Source organism: Harpegnathos saltator, unplaced genomic scaffold, assembly GCF_003227715.2.
Source record: "Harpegnathos saltator strain DR-91 unplaced genomic scaffold, Hsal_v8.6 scaffold25, whole genome shotgun sequence".
NCBI classification, from domain to species: Eukaryota; Metazoa; Arthropoda; class Insecta; order Hymenoptera; family Formicidae; genus Harpegnathos; species Harpegnathos saltator.
Window position 1 is genome coordinate 2,778,303 of NW_020230039.1, and position 12,883 is coordinate 2,791,185.

The following is a 12,883-nucleotide window of genomic DNA, read 5'->3' on the forward strand; positions in this document are numbered from 1 at the left end:
TTCGATGTGTTCCAGATAAGGTCTTTACACGCGAAGGCGCGTCGCGCTTTTCCATCACCGATTGCGTTTCGCGCTGGAAAATTTCGCGCGCGCGCGCGCGCGCGCGAAGTCGAGCCTACCGCGTTCTCGCGTTCAAACGCGGGTCCATCCCGTGACGAACGCGACGGCCGACGACCGAGCGTGAGAGAGGGGGGAGAACATTTTTTAAATTCCCGCCAATTATGCGCGCAGGTGTGCGTGCGACGGCTGGCGGCGGCGGCTAGTGAGAGTGAGAGAGATTATTCTGGGCTCATGTCTCGTGGCAATTTCAATTCCATCACATCCGTCACGCGGATTCGCATTCATATTCATGCACGTCATTTATTATACGCGGCCGAAATTCCAGTGGGAGTTGAACCGCCTCCTGTGGAAATCCACGATACACATCCACGATCCCGCAGCGGCTGAACGTCGCGTGTATCGCACGAAGATACTTTCGTTATGTTGAATGCACGCGGAGAACCGCTACGGGGACACGCCGTCCGTTGTTTCTCGCGATCTGCCGTCTCGTGCTTTTTCCCTTTCTTTCCTCTCTCTCTCTCTCTCTCTCTCTCTCTCTCTCTCTCTCTCTCTCTCTCTCTCTCTCTCTCTCTCTCTTTCTTCTTCCCCCCTCATCCGCGAACCGGATGTTGCCTCCGCGACGCATAAATTATTACAAGAATCTGCGGTAGCGCTATTGATCCGCGAGAGCTCAGGGTTCAGGATGCAGCAGGCGGCGGCGGCGGCGGCGGCGGCGGCGGCAGCGGCGGCGGCGGCGGCGGCGGCGGCAGGCCGCTGTGAATTCCCATTGACGATGATTCGCGTCGTCGTTACCCACGATACTACCGGCCGCACCGATTAGGCCGGATGGATCACCGTCGCCGTCGTCGTCGTAGAGTCATGTGTTCGACGAGTTATAACGATTTAAACTGGGATATGTGCCGTGTTGTTGCGGGGAGAAGACAGCTCTCTCTCTCTCTCTCTCTCTCTCTCTCTGTCTTTTTTCTTCTTCACTCTCTCCGTCTGGTTGACAATAAGGGAGAGCGACCCTTGCCGAGGGAAACAGCTGTTGGTTGGAGGTGGAGAGGCTTCGGGCCGCAGGGCGAGAGACGGGTAGAGACTGCGGGGAAAAGAAGGGAGAGAGGGCAGAGAAGCGGGATGCCGGGAAAAAAAAGAGGTTACCACCTGGCTTATGCTCGGCTGAAAACCGACGCCTGTATACCTGCCCGAGCATTCTTTTGTACACGCACCCATTCCCAGCGGGCCGTGCGGCCTCGCGGATACACAACTGCAGCACCTCCGGGTCACACAATGCGCGCGACTTCAAAAACTGTGCGCTGAAAGAGAGGAAGCAGGACAGAGGCAGAAAGATGGAGAGGAAGAGAGTGAGAATGAGAGCGAGCAGTTTTGGGAATTGACCTGAGGGATCTCCTCGGAGGAAAAGTTCGACAAGAGTCCTCGGCAGAGTCCTCGCTGAAGGACTCGCCGAAGGGCTCTCGAGCGCGCGAATCGTTCCGTCCGGCCGTGCTGTCGAAGGTTTTGCCGGCGGAGAAAACGAGCTTTTATTGTCCCGAGGTTATTTCCCGCGACGACGCTGCACGCTCGAATTCGAGGTGATATTTCAAGGCCGGTCGATTCTCCACGCTCGCTGCGGTCGCTCGCTGCGTCGCGGGGTGGTGCGTGGGACCATGAGCGCGGCGATTTGCATAATTAATGTGGTCGATTTGCCAAACTCGATTCCCGATTCATTCGACGGCGGGAGACGGCCAGGGTCGGCTGTTGTGTCGGCCGTCGTTGGCGAGCGACGACGAATCGAGTGCGAGTCACGTCGTCATTGTTTGCGACGCGATTATTTCGAATAGTTTCTTCTACGATGACAGGAATGTTAAGGCACGCTGTATTTCCGCACGACACCATTCACGGACGTGCTTTTCTATTGTTTTCGATCGTTCGAATGTCTGACAGGTCCGAGGAAATTCGGGATTTCCGTGACGGCCGTAAGTTGGGTCAAACTTTTTTCAGCTGTGACAGGAAACAATGAGAAAAGTGTTACTACGTGATGTGCGAAACGCGTACGAATAACGGCGATTGTTCCCGAGTCAATACGCAGAGCTGACAGGTTTCGTCGAAAAATCGTGCCGTGCAACGCACACTTTCATTCGACCATTAAAAATTCCGTGCTACGAAACTTTGTGAAAAGAAATTTTTGTGAATGGGCGACGCCACGCACAAAACGATCGCTTCTGGGTCAAACCTTTTTCTTTACAAAAAACATTTATTACAAAAATGATGCGACATAATTTACGAGCTTAACTTAAATCTTAAATTAAAAATTAAAGGATGACGGCGAATAACAATGAATGACGATGCATACAGTTTAAGTCTGAAAAGCACGTAGGGCGTCTTGCAATTTTTTCCTTGCAAGAGCCACACGCTCCTCTTGTCTTTTGAGATCCTCGTCTGCTATCGAGACCGCCTGAAACGGATGAATGCGATTACTCGGTTGATGCGATGTTATAAGCTCTCTCTCTCTCTCTCTCTCTCTCTCTCTCTCTCTCTCTCTCTCTCTCTTTCTCTTTCTATAAAACGAGCTTCTCTTGCGGATTAACGTTTATTCTGCATTTTTACCTGTACGAGTGGTTGATCCGGATTAAGAAACACACCAGGATTCTTCTCAAGGGCTGCTTTTGGGCCTGTTTGTCCCGTGACTGCATTAGTAGAGACGTGCAAAGCAGTAGCCACACTCTGCAGCAGGGTCTCTTCCGTGATATTCGGCCCAACTGGCTTCAAGTTCTTTGGCAGGTCCATCGCATCGAATTCGTAGCCGTTGGGATCACAGGCTCGCAGTCTCTCTAAACGTTTCTCCCAGAACAGCTGAAAGATCACAACATTGGTTAGTGATAAATTATCGATAGCGTTATTCGCGCACGCTAATCTACTAATTAAACGACACAAGCCAAAAGAGAGAGAGACAGAGAGAGACAGACAGAGAGAGAGAGAGAGAGAGAGAGAGAGAGATAGAGGGGGGAGAGAGAGAGGGAGAGAGAGAGAGAGAGAGGGAGAGAGAGAGAGAGAGAGAGAAAGCACACAAATGGTCATACCTATGTAGTATATGAAAAACATAAAATCTGAGATTGAGAGTCTTGTTCTTACTGTACATATATACATGTTTATATGTGTGTATATATATCTATATAATAAACAAACTTCTAATACACATCAAGAGACTTATAATCAACTCAAAATGAAAACCAGGATGACGATAATTAGAAAGTTCCACCTTCTTCATCTGTCCTTTAAATAGACGATGGCACATCAATGTCACTAACGCAAAAAACACATAACGGAAGAAACAAAATTATTGACGATGTCGTGATGAGCATGGGTGGAGTTACCTGCTTAGGCTTATCTTGGGAACCATATTTGCCATCAGATTTTTCGCTTCCTTCCTAAAGCAATGATTTCAACAGTTGTATCACGTAAATTTACAAGGACAGGTAACAAAGAACATTAGAATTATAAGGGGATACCCATAGGTGTATTTATATGGATGATGCGTGTGCAACACTACTGAGGTGTCATTTGATAGCAGTGTCGTGAGAACAGCGTGGGATGTACGGTACAGTGCGACAAGTTTCGATTTATTGACGAAACATTGACCATGACAGTTCGGACTGCACGGATTGCAACAGTGAGCAACGCGTCAACTAACCTGCTTCGGTTTCTCCGTATTGTTCTGCTTCACGTCTTTCACTTTGCCTTCCTGCATCTTGTAAATGGTCACCGGTTGTTTAAAAATCGATGCGGTTTGTCTGATTGGTGGTACTAAGGTCGCGTCGCTTCTCCCTCGGCTGAAATACGAAAGGAGCGTCGTTAGTTTTGAGGTTAACGCGCTCTCGTCGTAGAGGTTAGGAGCGTCCCTACATCTCAAACCGTGCTGAGTCGCGAGAATTTGCCTGGCCTGACAAACATGCGGAGAATTCATCGATCGATCAGTTTAACAGGACGTAATATGTAAGGCTGCTTCGAGAGATAATGTTATTCAACGTACTTGTAAAAATAAACGTCCACTTTGCCCGATGACGCCAACTGGTTCTGGCTTTTCCTCGATGGTTCTTCCCGCGAAGGCCAATTGATCGGCAAAGCCGACGGGCATTTTCTCTTCTCCACTGACATATTCATCTTGGAAGCTTCTGTTTCTTATCACTTTATTCGTAAAACGTACGTCAACCAACTTGCCACTGTTGGATAATCTGACATAACCTGCTGATGAGCACTGCAGCAGTGATGCCCAGCATCAACGATGCTCAACCGCGGCAATTTTCTCCATATGTGAGCCTTCATGCGCACTCTCGTACTCTCAAGCCGATTGAACACACAAGACGCGGTACCGGTACGCTTATCACGCCGCTAGGGAATAGCCGCCGGGATACTGAATAACTGCGACAGCCAGCCATTCAGCATCTTACTTACGCAGAAACAGTATTCACAAATATACGGCATGTGAGACGTTGATTGGTTACCGCGATATCCCCTAACCAACATCCGCCGTCTGGCAAGCGTGCCGTATCCACACGGTGTGCGTGTCCACCCGGTTACAGCTCGATGTCAGGCCGGTTGCATATGTATACAATTGATTAAAAGTGTCATAGAAAAATGCGAAAGCGATAAATTAATTACAATTTTAAAATGTCAGAAATTTTCTATCTCGGCAGTCCTGGCCCTCGCTGAGGTCTCGCTGAGGAACGCAATCTCTCATATTTGATCAAAGTATATACGTTACTGAGAACTACTTAGTGCGCATGCGCAACTTTATTCTCACGACCGAACATTGCCGAATTATTGCAATGCGATATTGAAGAAGTTGCACGCGTATGTGCGTACAAGTTAAATTTGTTAAATTACGCTGATATTTTAATCTTGTGTACAAATTTTCTAGAGACATTTACCAGCAGTAGGTAAAGCCCACTATCAAAAAAGTTCAAGTTAATCGATAATCAATAATTTCAAAATTTTGATTATAGAAAATTAATATATCTTCTTGGCCCATTTTTTGGACTTAACTATTTTGAACCTTAATTATTTTGATTTTTGTTTTAATGTTAGAGAACAATTTGTTCTCGAAAAGCTTCGAGTCTCAACAAAGAATAGTTCGAATCTTAAATAAATATAATTTGAAACCTTTTCATCTAATTTTTAATTCTGAAGCTTCCGTTACGAGTCGCTACCAATTTTTGTAAAGAATCGAGATTATAATATGACTCGACAATAAGTCAGCCGTATTTTAATTTCCCAAATAATACAATTGTGCAGGTCAGTCACTCTTTCATTCTGTGCTGAAGAATAGATAAAATTCAACAGGCTGTAAAGTTGGCTGTAAAAATGACAATATCCAGGTGTTTCGAAGAGCATTTTGTGTTTTGAAATTTGTAGTTTATGAAAATATTAATAATCTTTCTTTGCCAGGATAGAAACGAGTTATGTGAATAATAGCGAAAATTCAATCTTTGTCTTCAACCTTCAGTATTGTTTTTACATATCGAAAATTTTCTCCAAAAATATGAAAAATACATCTCAAAGAGTAAATATTAAGCTTTCTATGCATTTATTCACGAGCGTTTCACGTCAATTTGTTTTCCCTTCGTGATCAGTCAAAATGCCATTTTCGTTTCAACATTGAATAACCTGGTGACAAGAAGTCATATCGCAGTTTGTGAGCACCCAAATTAAAGAGCAAAGTCCGCGCGTTTGAACGGTCGGTATGCACGTCCTCTTTACGCAATGTTTCGTTTACATGGTGCAATTAGACAAACTTCGCTAAACATTTTTACATGACGCATATCTCGATTTATATTCCTGCAACATCATAAGAAATAATCAAACATTACATCTAAATATATCTGAAAAGTGAAGGCTTCGAGCTATAAAATGCTTCTCGGACTACCTTATAGAGTCATCATATTCTAAATTACAGAGTGCAGAATTTTATCTGTTTGCGATCGGGAAAAGTAATTTTACAATTTTTATACGTGATGTGTACGTGACAAAATAAAATGCCTCTTGGGAGCCAACGCGATTTGAAAATATCGAGAAGATAATGGATAATCTAAACAAGAAGAAAGAAAGAAAAAAATATGAAGAGTTTTCAGCCAAATTGGATTTCGATTTTGTCGGTTTGTGCGGTACACAAGCGTTTCGAATCACGCTAAAACACACGACTTTGCGGGATCGGGGGAGACGGGCTGGCGAAAATAATCACGTTGAGATATATAGATCCTTGTATATATAGATATAGAGGATTTAATTGCCGAAAGAAACAATTTTTTTTCGCGTAGCTATAGGAACAACTTGAACAGTGCTTGGAAAAAGATTAACGCTGTCTTCCGTTTATTACGAACGTATTATTTTCTCTTATCCACGGCTTTCGTACGCTTTCGCGGAGTGCAAAATGCGAGCACGGAGACGCAGTTCGACGTGTACACAACGGTACACCTTTATTACGGGGAGGGGGGAGGAGAGGGGTTGCCGATTGGATTGCGGGATTTGGCTTGGAAGAGGGCGGGAGGGAATGGAAAAATGGGGAGAATGGGGCACAATCAATCGTCGCGGCAATGTGGCGATCTTTTTCGTCGCGCGCAGTGTTTTCTGTGTTACTCTTTTCTCTTCCTCTTCCCACGTCTCTTTTTTCTTCCTTTTGCCCACGGTGCGTGTATATGTGTGTGTGTGTGTGTGTGTGTGTGTGTGTGTGTGTGTGTGAATGTGTGTGAGAGAGTGTACGTTTACTTCGCTGTAAAAGAATATCTCGATTCTGTACAAGTCGATTGAGTTTAGAGATAATTAACTATTGAGTCTTCTTGAGGTATCGTTGTTACTATTGGTCTATATGATCCGGAGCTGTGCTCGTCCAAAATCGCGTCGTCTATTTCGCAATCGCGTGCGTGCGTGCGTGCGTGCGTGCAAGCGTATGTGCATGCATGCGTGCGTGCGTTTGTTCGTTTGTCCGTTCTTTCGTCCGCGTCCGAAATCGGTCTATTCGTTTGTCCGCCCGTTCGTTCGTTCGTTCGTTCGTTCGTTCGTTCGTTCGTTCGTTCGTTCGTCGTGCGTACCTGCGTGCATAAAAGTGTATGGCGTTCTCTCCGACCGCGTCTTATGTCGCGACTCCCGTCTGTGTGTATCGCGCGCAAAGTTCTCCCCGTTTCCGTTTTTATTTACGTTCTCTCACACTCGCTTTTGTCTTTCTTTCAATCGCGGCAGTATATATGGCATTTGAATTTCGGACGATCACAGCGGTGTCAACGTGTGTGTGCCTTCCTGTAACAAAATATAAATCTCCATTACGCATCACCCGCTTTCACCATACGGTTCCGAATAATAATAATGGCGCTAGCTATGGTACCCTAAAGTCCATTTGACGCACCTCCGTCTTCGCCGCACCGAAGAGAGCGGCAGCGTTTTAAAGAGTCAAGTGTTTCACCGTTTCTTTTCCTTCTTTTCAATTTTTTTTTTTTGTATTTTATTCCCTTTTCTCCCTTCTCTCTTTCTCATTTTTCATCTCCTCGTCGATCTGCAACGGATGCAGACGCGCACGCGCGCGCGCGCTTCGACAGGATCGCTTTTCTCGGTGGTGTTTTTTTTTCCTTATGTTTTTTTTCTTTTATATAAGCCTAGGGTCACGATGAGTAGTCACAAAAATACTTTATTGAATATTCTGCAAAATCCGCCCACGTACGTGGTCCGCTCGCGTATATTACGCGTATGCGTGTGCGTAGTAATGTATGCCTATTATGGCAGTCGAGTACTCGCAAACGATGTACACTGTGTTATGTGTATCAAGAAAGAAGCGCGGCGCGGTAAGTTTCCGCGCACAACTGTGTAGTGAGAGAGAAGGAGAGAAAGAGAGCTCCCAACTCTCTCCTTCTCTCTTTTCTCTTTCTACGCGTCGAGATATTCATTACCGATCTGGTTTACCGTTCGTACAACAGGCGTATGAAAGCCAGATTTCTCTAATTACTCGCGCATAAATCTCGGTCCAAACACGCAAGACCGGTGAGCATTCTCCCTCTCTTTCTCTCTCTCTCTCTCTCTTTCTTCGCGTTTATCACTGTCCCGCCTCGCGATCTCTTTCTATCTCTCCCTAGCTCCGCGCACGACCCATTTATAAAATCTCAATTACAATAAAGTCTTAACGGCAGACGCAACAGTGCCATATATATATATATATATGTATATATAATTATGAAAGAATCGTAATTAAAAATCAAAGCGATAAGTACAAATTATATGCTCCTCGTGTCGGTGGTAGAAATGTCAAAGATCAGCATTTACGTCGGCTCTTTCGTCCAGCGTGATCGATGCTTCTTATCGGTTTCTTCATAGCCCTAGTTTTACCGTCGCTATTTGACGGCAAACGACGGTTCTGTCTACGTGTTTGTGTCTCTCTCTCTCTCTCTCTGTGTGTGTATGTGTGTGTGTGTGTGTGTGTGTGTGTGTGTGTATGCATGCGTGTGTGGAGATGTCTTTCTTTCCGTGTGTGCTCAATATATTATGTGTATAATTCTGCGACACAACATACATCCCTACTTTGACAGGTCTACGGCACTAGATCATCAGCGTTCCACACACGTGTTCAGGTGTTTTCGCCGCGGCGTCGTTCGCATCACATCATTGACCAGCATCGACGATGCTCGCGCGCGCTCCGGCACTCGCGACGAAAATGCGCGCACTCGACTCCTCGTCGGAACACCCCGGCTTCGTTTCTCCCGGACATGCGTACGTACGCAAGTCTACGATCTCCAAGATTCTATATAACATATTACACAAGCGACCTCGTGTCGACCTCCGGCGCGATAGTACAGTCCGGGGGGTGCGACCTCATACACATGCGTCTATCTTTTTCTCTCTCTCTTTTTCATTCACTCACTCATTCTCTCTCTCTCTCTCTCTCTCCCTCTCTCTCTCATTCTTCCTCTCCCATCGCTATCCCGTTTGTGTCTCTTGTTCTAGTCACACACGTGGCTCATAGGCTCTATACAATTTTACGCAACTAACACGCCCTGCGTCGTCTCATATATTCCTCTGTTTTCTTTTCAAATATATCTCTATTTCCGCAATTCACACTAATTCGATCACTGGTGGCTCCCGCATGTTGCACAGGGAGTGTGTGAGAGGGATTCGTTTTCGTCTTTCTCTCTCTCCCTCTCTCTCTCTCTCTCGCTTTCTTTCCCCTTCTATCTCTCTCCTATTCTACCTCTCTCGGGTCCATAGCGACCGAAAGTCCGGTGGTAGTTGTGTCCGCGAGACTCGCGTAGTATCCTCATTCGTTTTACAAACGAAGTGGATTCGGGGATTCGCGCGAAAGAGAGACGGTGAATCTCCATCCCCTCCGATCCCACTGTATTTTAGCGAGTCAGGTCACACGTAAGTGAGTCAGAAAAAACTTGATACGGTCGACGTTGCACGAGTATTCGAGTACACCGTCGAGTCGATGGCTCAATATATCACTTCGTAGACGGTGGCTTTCTTGTCGCCGGATCCTGTCACGATGTACTTGTCGTCGGTGGAAATATCGCAGCTCAGCACCGACGACGACTCTTTCGACTGCGAAAAAATGAGAAAAACAAGGGAGAATCAGTACCGAAGCGGTTATTGACGGCCAGCCCGCGGAATAAGATTCACGACAATAATCATCGATCCATCACAACCCACCTGGAATATCGAGGCGCCGTATGGCGTGCGCCACGCGTTCAGCAGGTTATCCTTGCCGGTAGAGACGAACCACTTGCCGCACGAGGCGAAGCGCAGCGAGAGCACGCAGGACTCGTGCAGGTGCAGCTGATACTTGTCCGGCTTGGTGGCGTGGAGCACCTCGACGTTCGAGTTCTCCATACCCACCGCCAGCCATTCGCCGGTAGGGCAATAGCCGAGCGAGAAAATCTGCGAGGTGAAGTCGTGCTGCTGCAGCTGCCTGCCCTCCCGCAGGTCCCACGAGCGCACGGTGTTGTCGAGGCCGCCGGTCCACAGCTTCGAGCCGTCGGCGGAGATGTCGATGCAGGAGGCGCCGTCCGTGTGGCCTTGGAACTGGCGCACCAACGTCTGATTCTGCAAGTCCCAGACGGCAATGTTGCCGTCGCTGCAGCAGCTGAAGCAGACCTTGGAGTCCGGCGAGATCGCCAGGGCGTAGCAGGCCGGCGCCGACGACGTTAATTCCGCCTTGATCCTCGGAGTCGGGCTGGCTAGGTCCCAGATGCTCAGGTTACTCGCTTCGCCGCCGACTATCAGGGTCCGTCCATCCGGCAACAGCTTCACCGACCTGGTTAACGAACGACACGATCGTTACATTAATCCCGTTAAATGCCCGCCACTTATGCGCGCTTTTAAATAATTATTACGTTCCCGCACGCTGCGAGCGCGCAGGGGAGCTGCCGGCCGACGGTGGTGGTAGCACTGGCGGTGGGAAGGGACGGCAAGAGAGAACGAGGATGAGGAGGAGGAGGAGGAGGAGGAGGAGGAGGAGGAGGAGGAGGAGGAGGAGGAGGAGGAGGAGGAGGAGGAGGAGGAGGAGGAGGGGGGGAGGAGGAGGAGGGGGGAGGAGGAAGGGGTAAATGCATACGGAAAATGCGTGCGGTAAATCGATGCGCGTCGCTGCTCCGGCATGATATACAGCCGGCGGACACGACTAAATGTCATCCAGAATTCAGTCGGAAATTAATTACATCGACCGTATAGCATTTGGGAGTTAATGTGTCACGAATACGAATGAAGACACGTGTTACCACCGACCTAATGTAGTTGTCCCGTTGCAGGCAATCCAGCTGCGAAACGGGCTTCGCGCTGCCGCTACCACCCTGGCTGATGTCCCACACCTTGACGCAGCCCTTGCCGCCGGTGTAAACGTACTTGGTCGGGTTCGAGATCGTCACCGCGCAGACTACTTCCCCGTGGGTGAGCGTGTTTATCTGACGCGCATGACGCGGTATCCCGGGAGCCGCTAGAGCGTCGGGTGGGAAAGGCACCGGCTGCATCTGACCTTCGCTAGACACGTGGAAGCTGTACGCTCTGCAACGCAGGACGAAAAACAAATCAGTCACAGCGGGATTCTCTCGCGAGTTTCTCTCCCCCTCGCTCGGCGGTCCGCCTTCAAGCTTGGGATTACTGGTAATACTTGAAGAGGTTACAAGTTTTCGACGACAGAGAGCAAACGAGACGGCGCATGAAAAGAACGACGCACAATAACACAGTCAAATTGTAGGTCCAATTTGCATATATTTACATATATAGTGTGATATCATCGTGTACTTTCCCAGGATTTGTTAATCATTTTCAGGATTCCCAAGAAAGAGACGGTCGTTACGGCACATCGCTGTTTGTATAATAATACGGTGGAGATGTTTTAATAAAAATTGACAAATTTGGCGTATTATATAATAATGTAACGTAGCGACAAGACTTACCAACGACGCGACGTTCAATTGTAAGAAGGACAAGAATAAAATTGCGTCAGTGGCAGATGTAGAATCCGTTTTACGAAAGCATATGAACGAGCGAGCGAAAATTGAAGAGAAACGAGAATATATCGGACGAGAGCAAACATTTCTTACGTAAAATCCAATAGCGGAAAGTAAATATTACGCAACATCTCAGTGTCCTATATCAGTATTGGCTGATAAACCTAGGAGAGATTCTGTATCGTTGGATCAGAATTCTCGTAGGTAAATTGTAATCAAGGATGGCAGTACTGGAAACTCTTTAGAACGGAAAATATCGAGTTCTTTGAAATCAGCATAATCATATATTGAAAATAAAGGATGCGAGGTTTAGACGATCGAGCGACTGGGTTGCCATATCGTGCGACATCAAGCATCGAGTCAAGTTCGGTCAACAAAATCAACGGCTTGTCAAACTGCATCGCGTGAAGTGTTCAGATTCTTCTCATACGGCGTCAATCCATCTCTTCTCTACACACTGGGCAGGGTCAAACCTCTCATCGTCCATTGTTCTTTTTTACATTTCTCAATTTCTCAATAGTTAAAGAATTTTACATCCATGGAATGAAGTAAAGGACTCTGTAAAAATTACCGTTGCACACTCGAAGCGAGAAAGACAGAAAGGCGGAAAGAGATACTCACGGTTTGCCACCTGGAACACCGAGCGGGCCGAGAGGCGCTCTCATGCTGGCGTGGGGATCGTAGAGCTGCTGAAGTGGCGGTCTCGCCGGGTAGCCGTTGAGCGCCGCTGGGGGATAGCCTAGCATGTCCACATGGGGACCCGCTGGCGGGTGATGCGGTGGATAATGCGGCGGATAAGAACCGACCACGGAGGCCGAGACCAGCGGTTTGCTGGAACTCGACGGCTTCAGGCCACCCGAGCCGGAGCTACTGCCACCTACGCCATGGCCAGTCGGCGCGATTATTCGGCTGATGGTTCTCTCTGCGTATTGTCGCTCCGCTTCGTCGTCCGTACGAGAAGCGAAAGAGCAATCGGACAAGTCCGAGCTAACGCAAGACATACCGGCAGACGTCGGTGTGACCGGCTTGGAGATCGGCGTGGTCGGCTTCTCGCGCTCCTCCATCTTCTTCGCCGACGGGGTGCTGGCGTTGCTGCTGGTGCCGCTCCTCGGTGACGGCGGCGGCACCTCCTTCTTCACCTGGCCGCTCAGAGGCACCGAGGACGGGCCGAGTTTGTCAAGGCCGTTCTCCCGCGGGGAGGAGGTGCCGTTCGCCGCCGGGCTGGTCGGACCTTCGCTCGCGTCGTCCACCACCAGGTCCTGGTCGCTCTTTTCACCGTCGCTTTGCTACCGGAGAGAACGTGCACGGCTTTATTAAGGCGAATAGCTGATCGCGCGCCATGGAACACCATCTTGGATACC

At 48.1% G+C, this 12,883-nt stretch overlaps 2 protein-coding genes across 3 annotated transcripts in view; both read right to left on the bottom strand.

Annotated features, from left to right (window-relative positions):
* Positions 1 to 2,275: 2,275 nt before the first annotated feature.
* On the bottom strand, positions 2,276 to 4,614 carry MBD-like (methyl-CpG-binding domain protein 2). Of its 2 annotated transcripts, XM_011138005.3 has the most exons (5): positions 4,070 to 4,614; positions 3,731 to 3,869; positions 3,414 to 3,467; positions 2,647 to 2,892; positions 2,276 to 2,494 (listed from the first exon to the last, which is right to left on the bottom strand). In XM_011138005.3, exons 1-5 carry the CDS (start codon positions 4,198 to 4,200, stop codon positions 2,396 to 2,398), a joined length of 669 nt encoding a protein of 222 aa, XP_011136307.1. In that variant the 5' UTR covers positions 4,201 to 4,614; the 3' UTR covers positions 2,276 to 2,395. The 2 variants fall into 2 exon arrangements, with proteins under 2 accessions (XP_011136307.1, XP_011136314.1); XM_011138012.3 differs by lacking the exon at positions 3,414 to 3,467 and having other exon boundaries at positions 4,070 to 4,610.
* A 3,031-nt stretch (positions 4,615 to 7,645) lies between these two features.
* LOC105181325 (protein groucho) overlaps positions 7,646 to 12,883 on the bottom strand; it is a 28,385-nt gene continuing 23,147 nt past the window's right edge. Inside the window, exons 4-8 of the mRNA XM_025298948.1 lie at positions 12,526 to 12,808; positions 12,144 to 12,399; positions 10,798 to 11,073; positions 9,724 to 10,327; positions 7,646 to 9,615 (exon numbers count right to left, since the gene is read on the bottom strand). Of these exons, the coding sequence (XP_025154733.1) occupies positions 9,508 to 9,615; positions 9,724 to 10,327; positions 10,798 to 11,073; positions 12,144 to 12,399; positions 12,526 to 12,808 (1,527 nt within the window). The 3' untranslated portion in view covers positions 7,646 to 9,507. The remainder of the gene's footprint in view (positions 9,616 to 9,723; positions 10,328 to 10,797; positions 11,074 to 12,143; positions 12,400 to 12,525; positions 12,809 to 12,883) is intronic.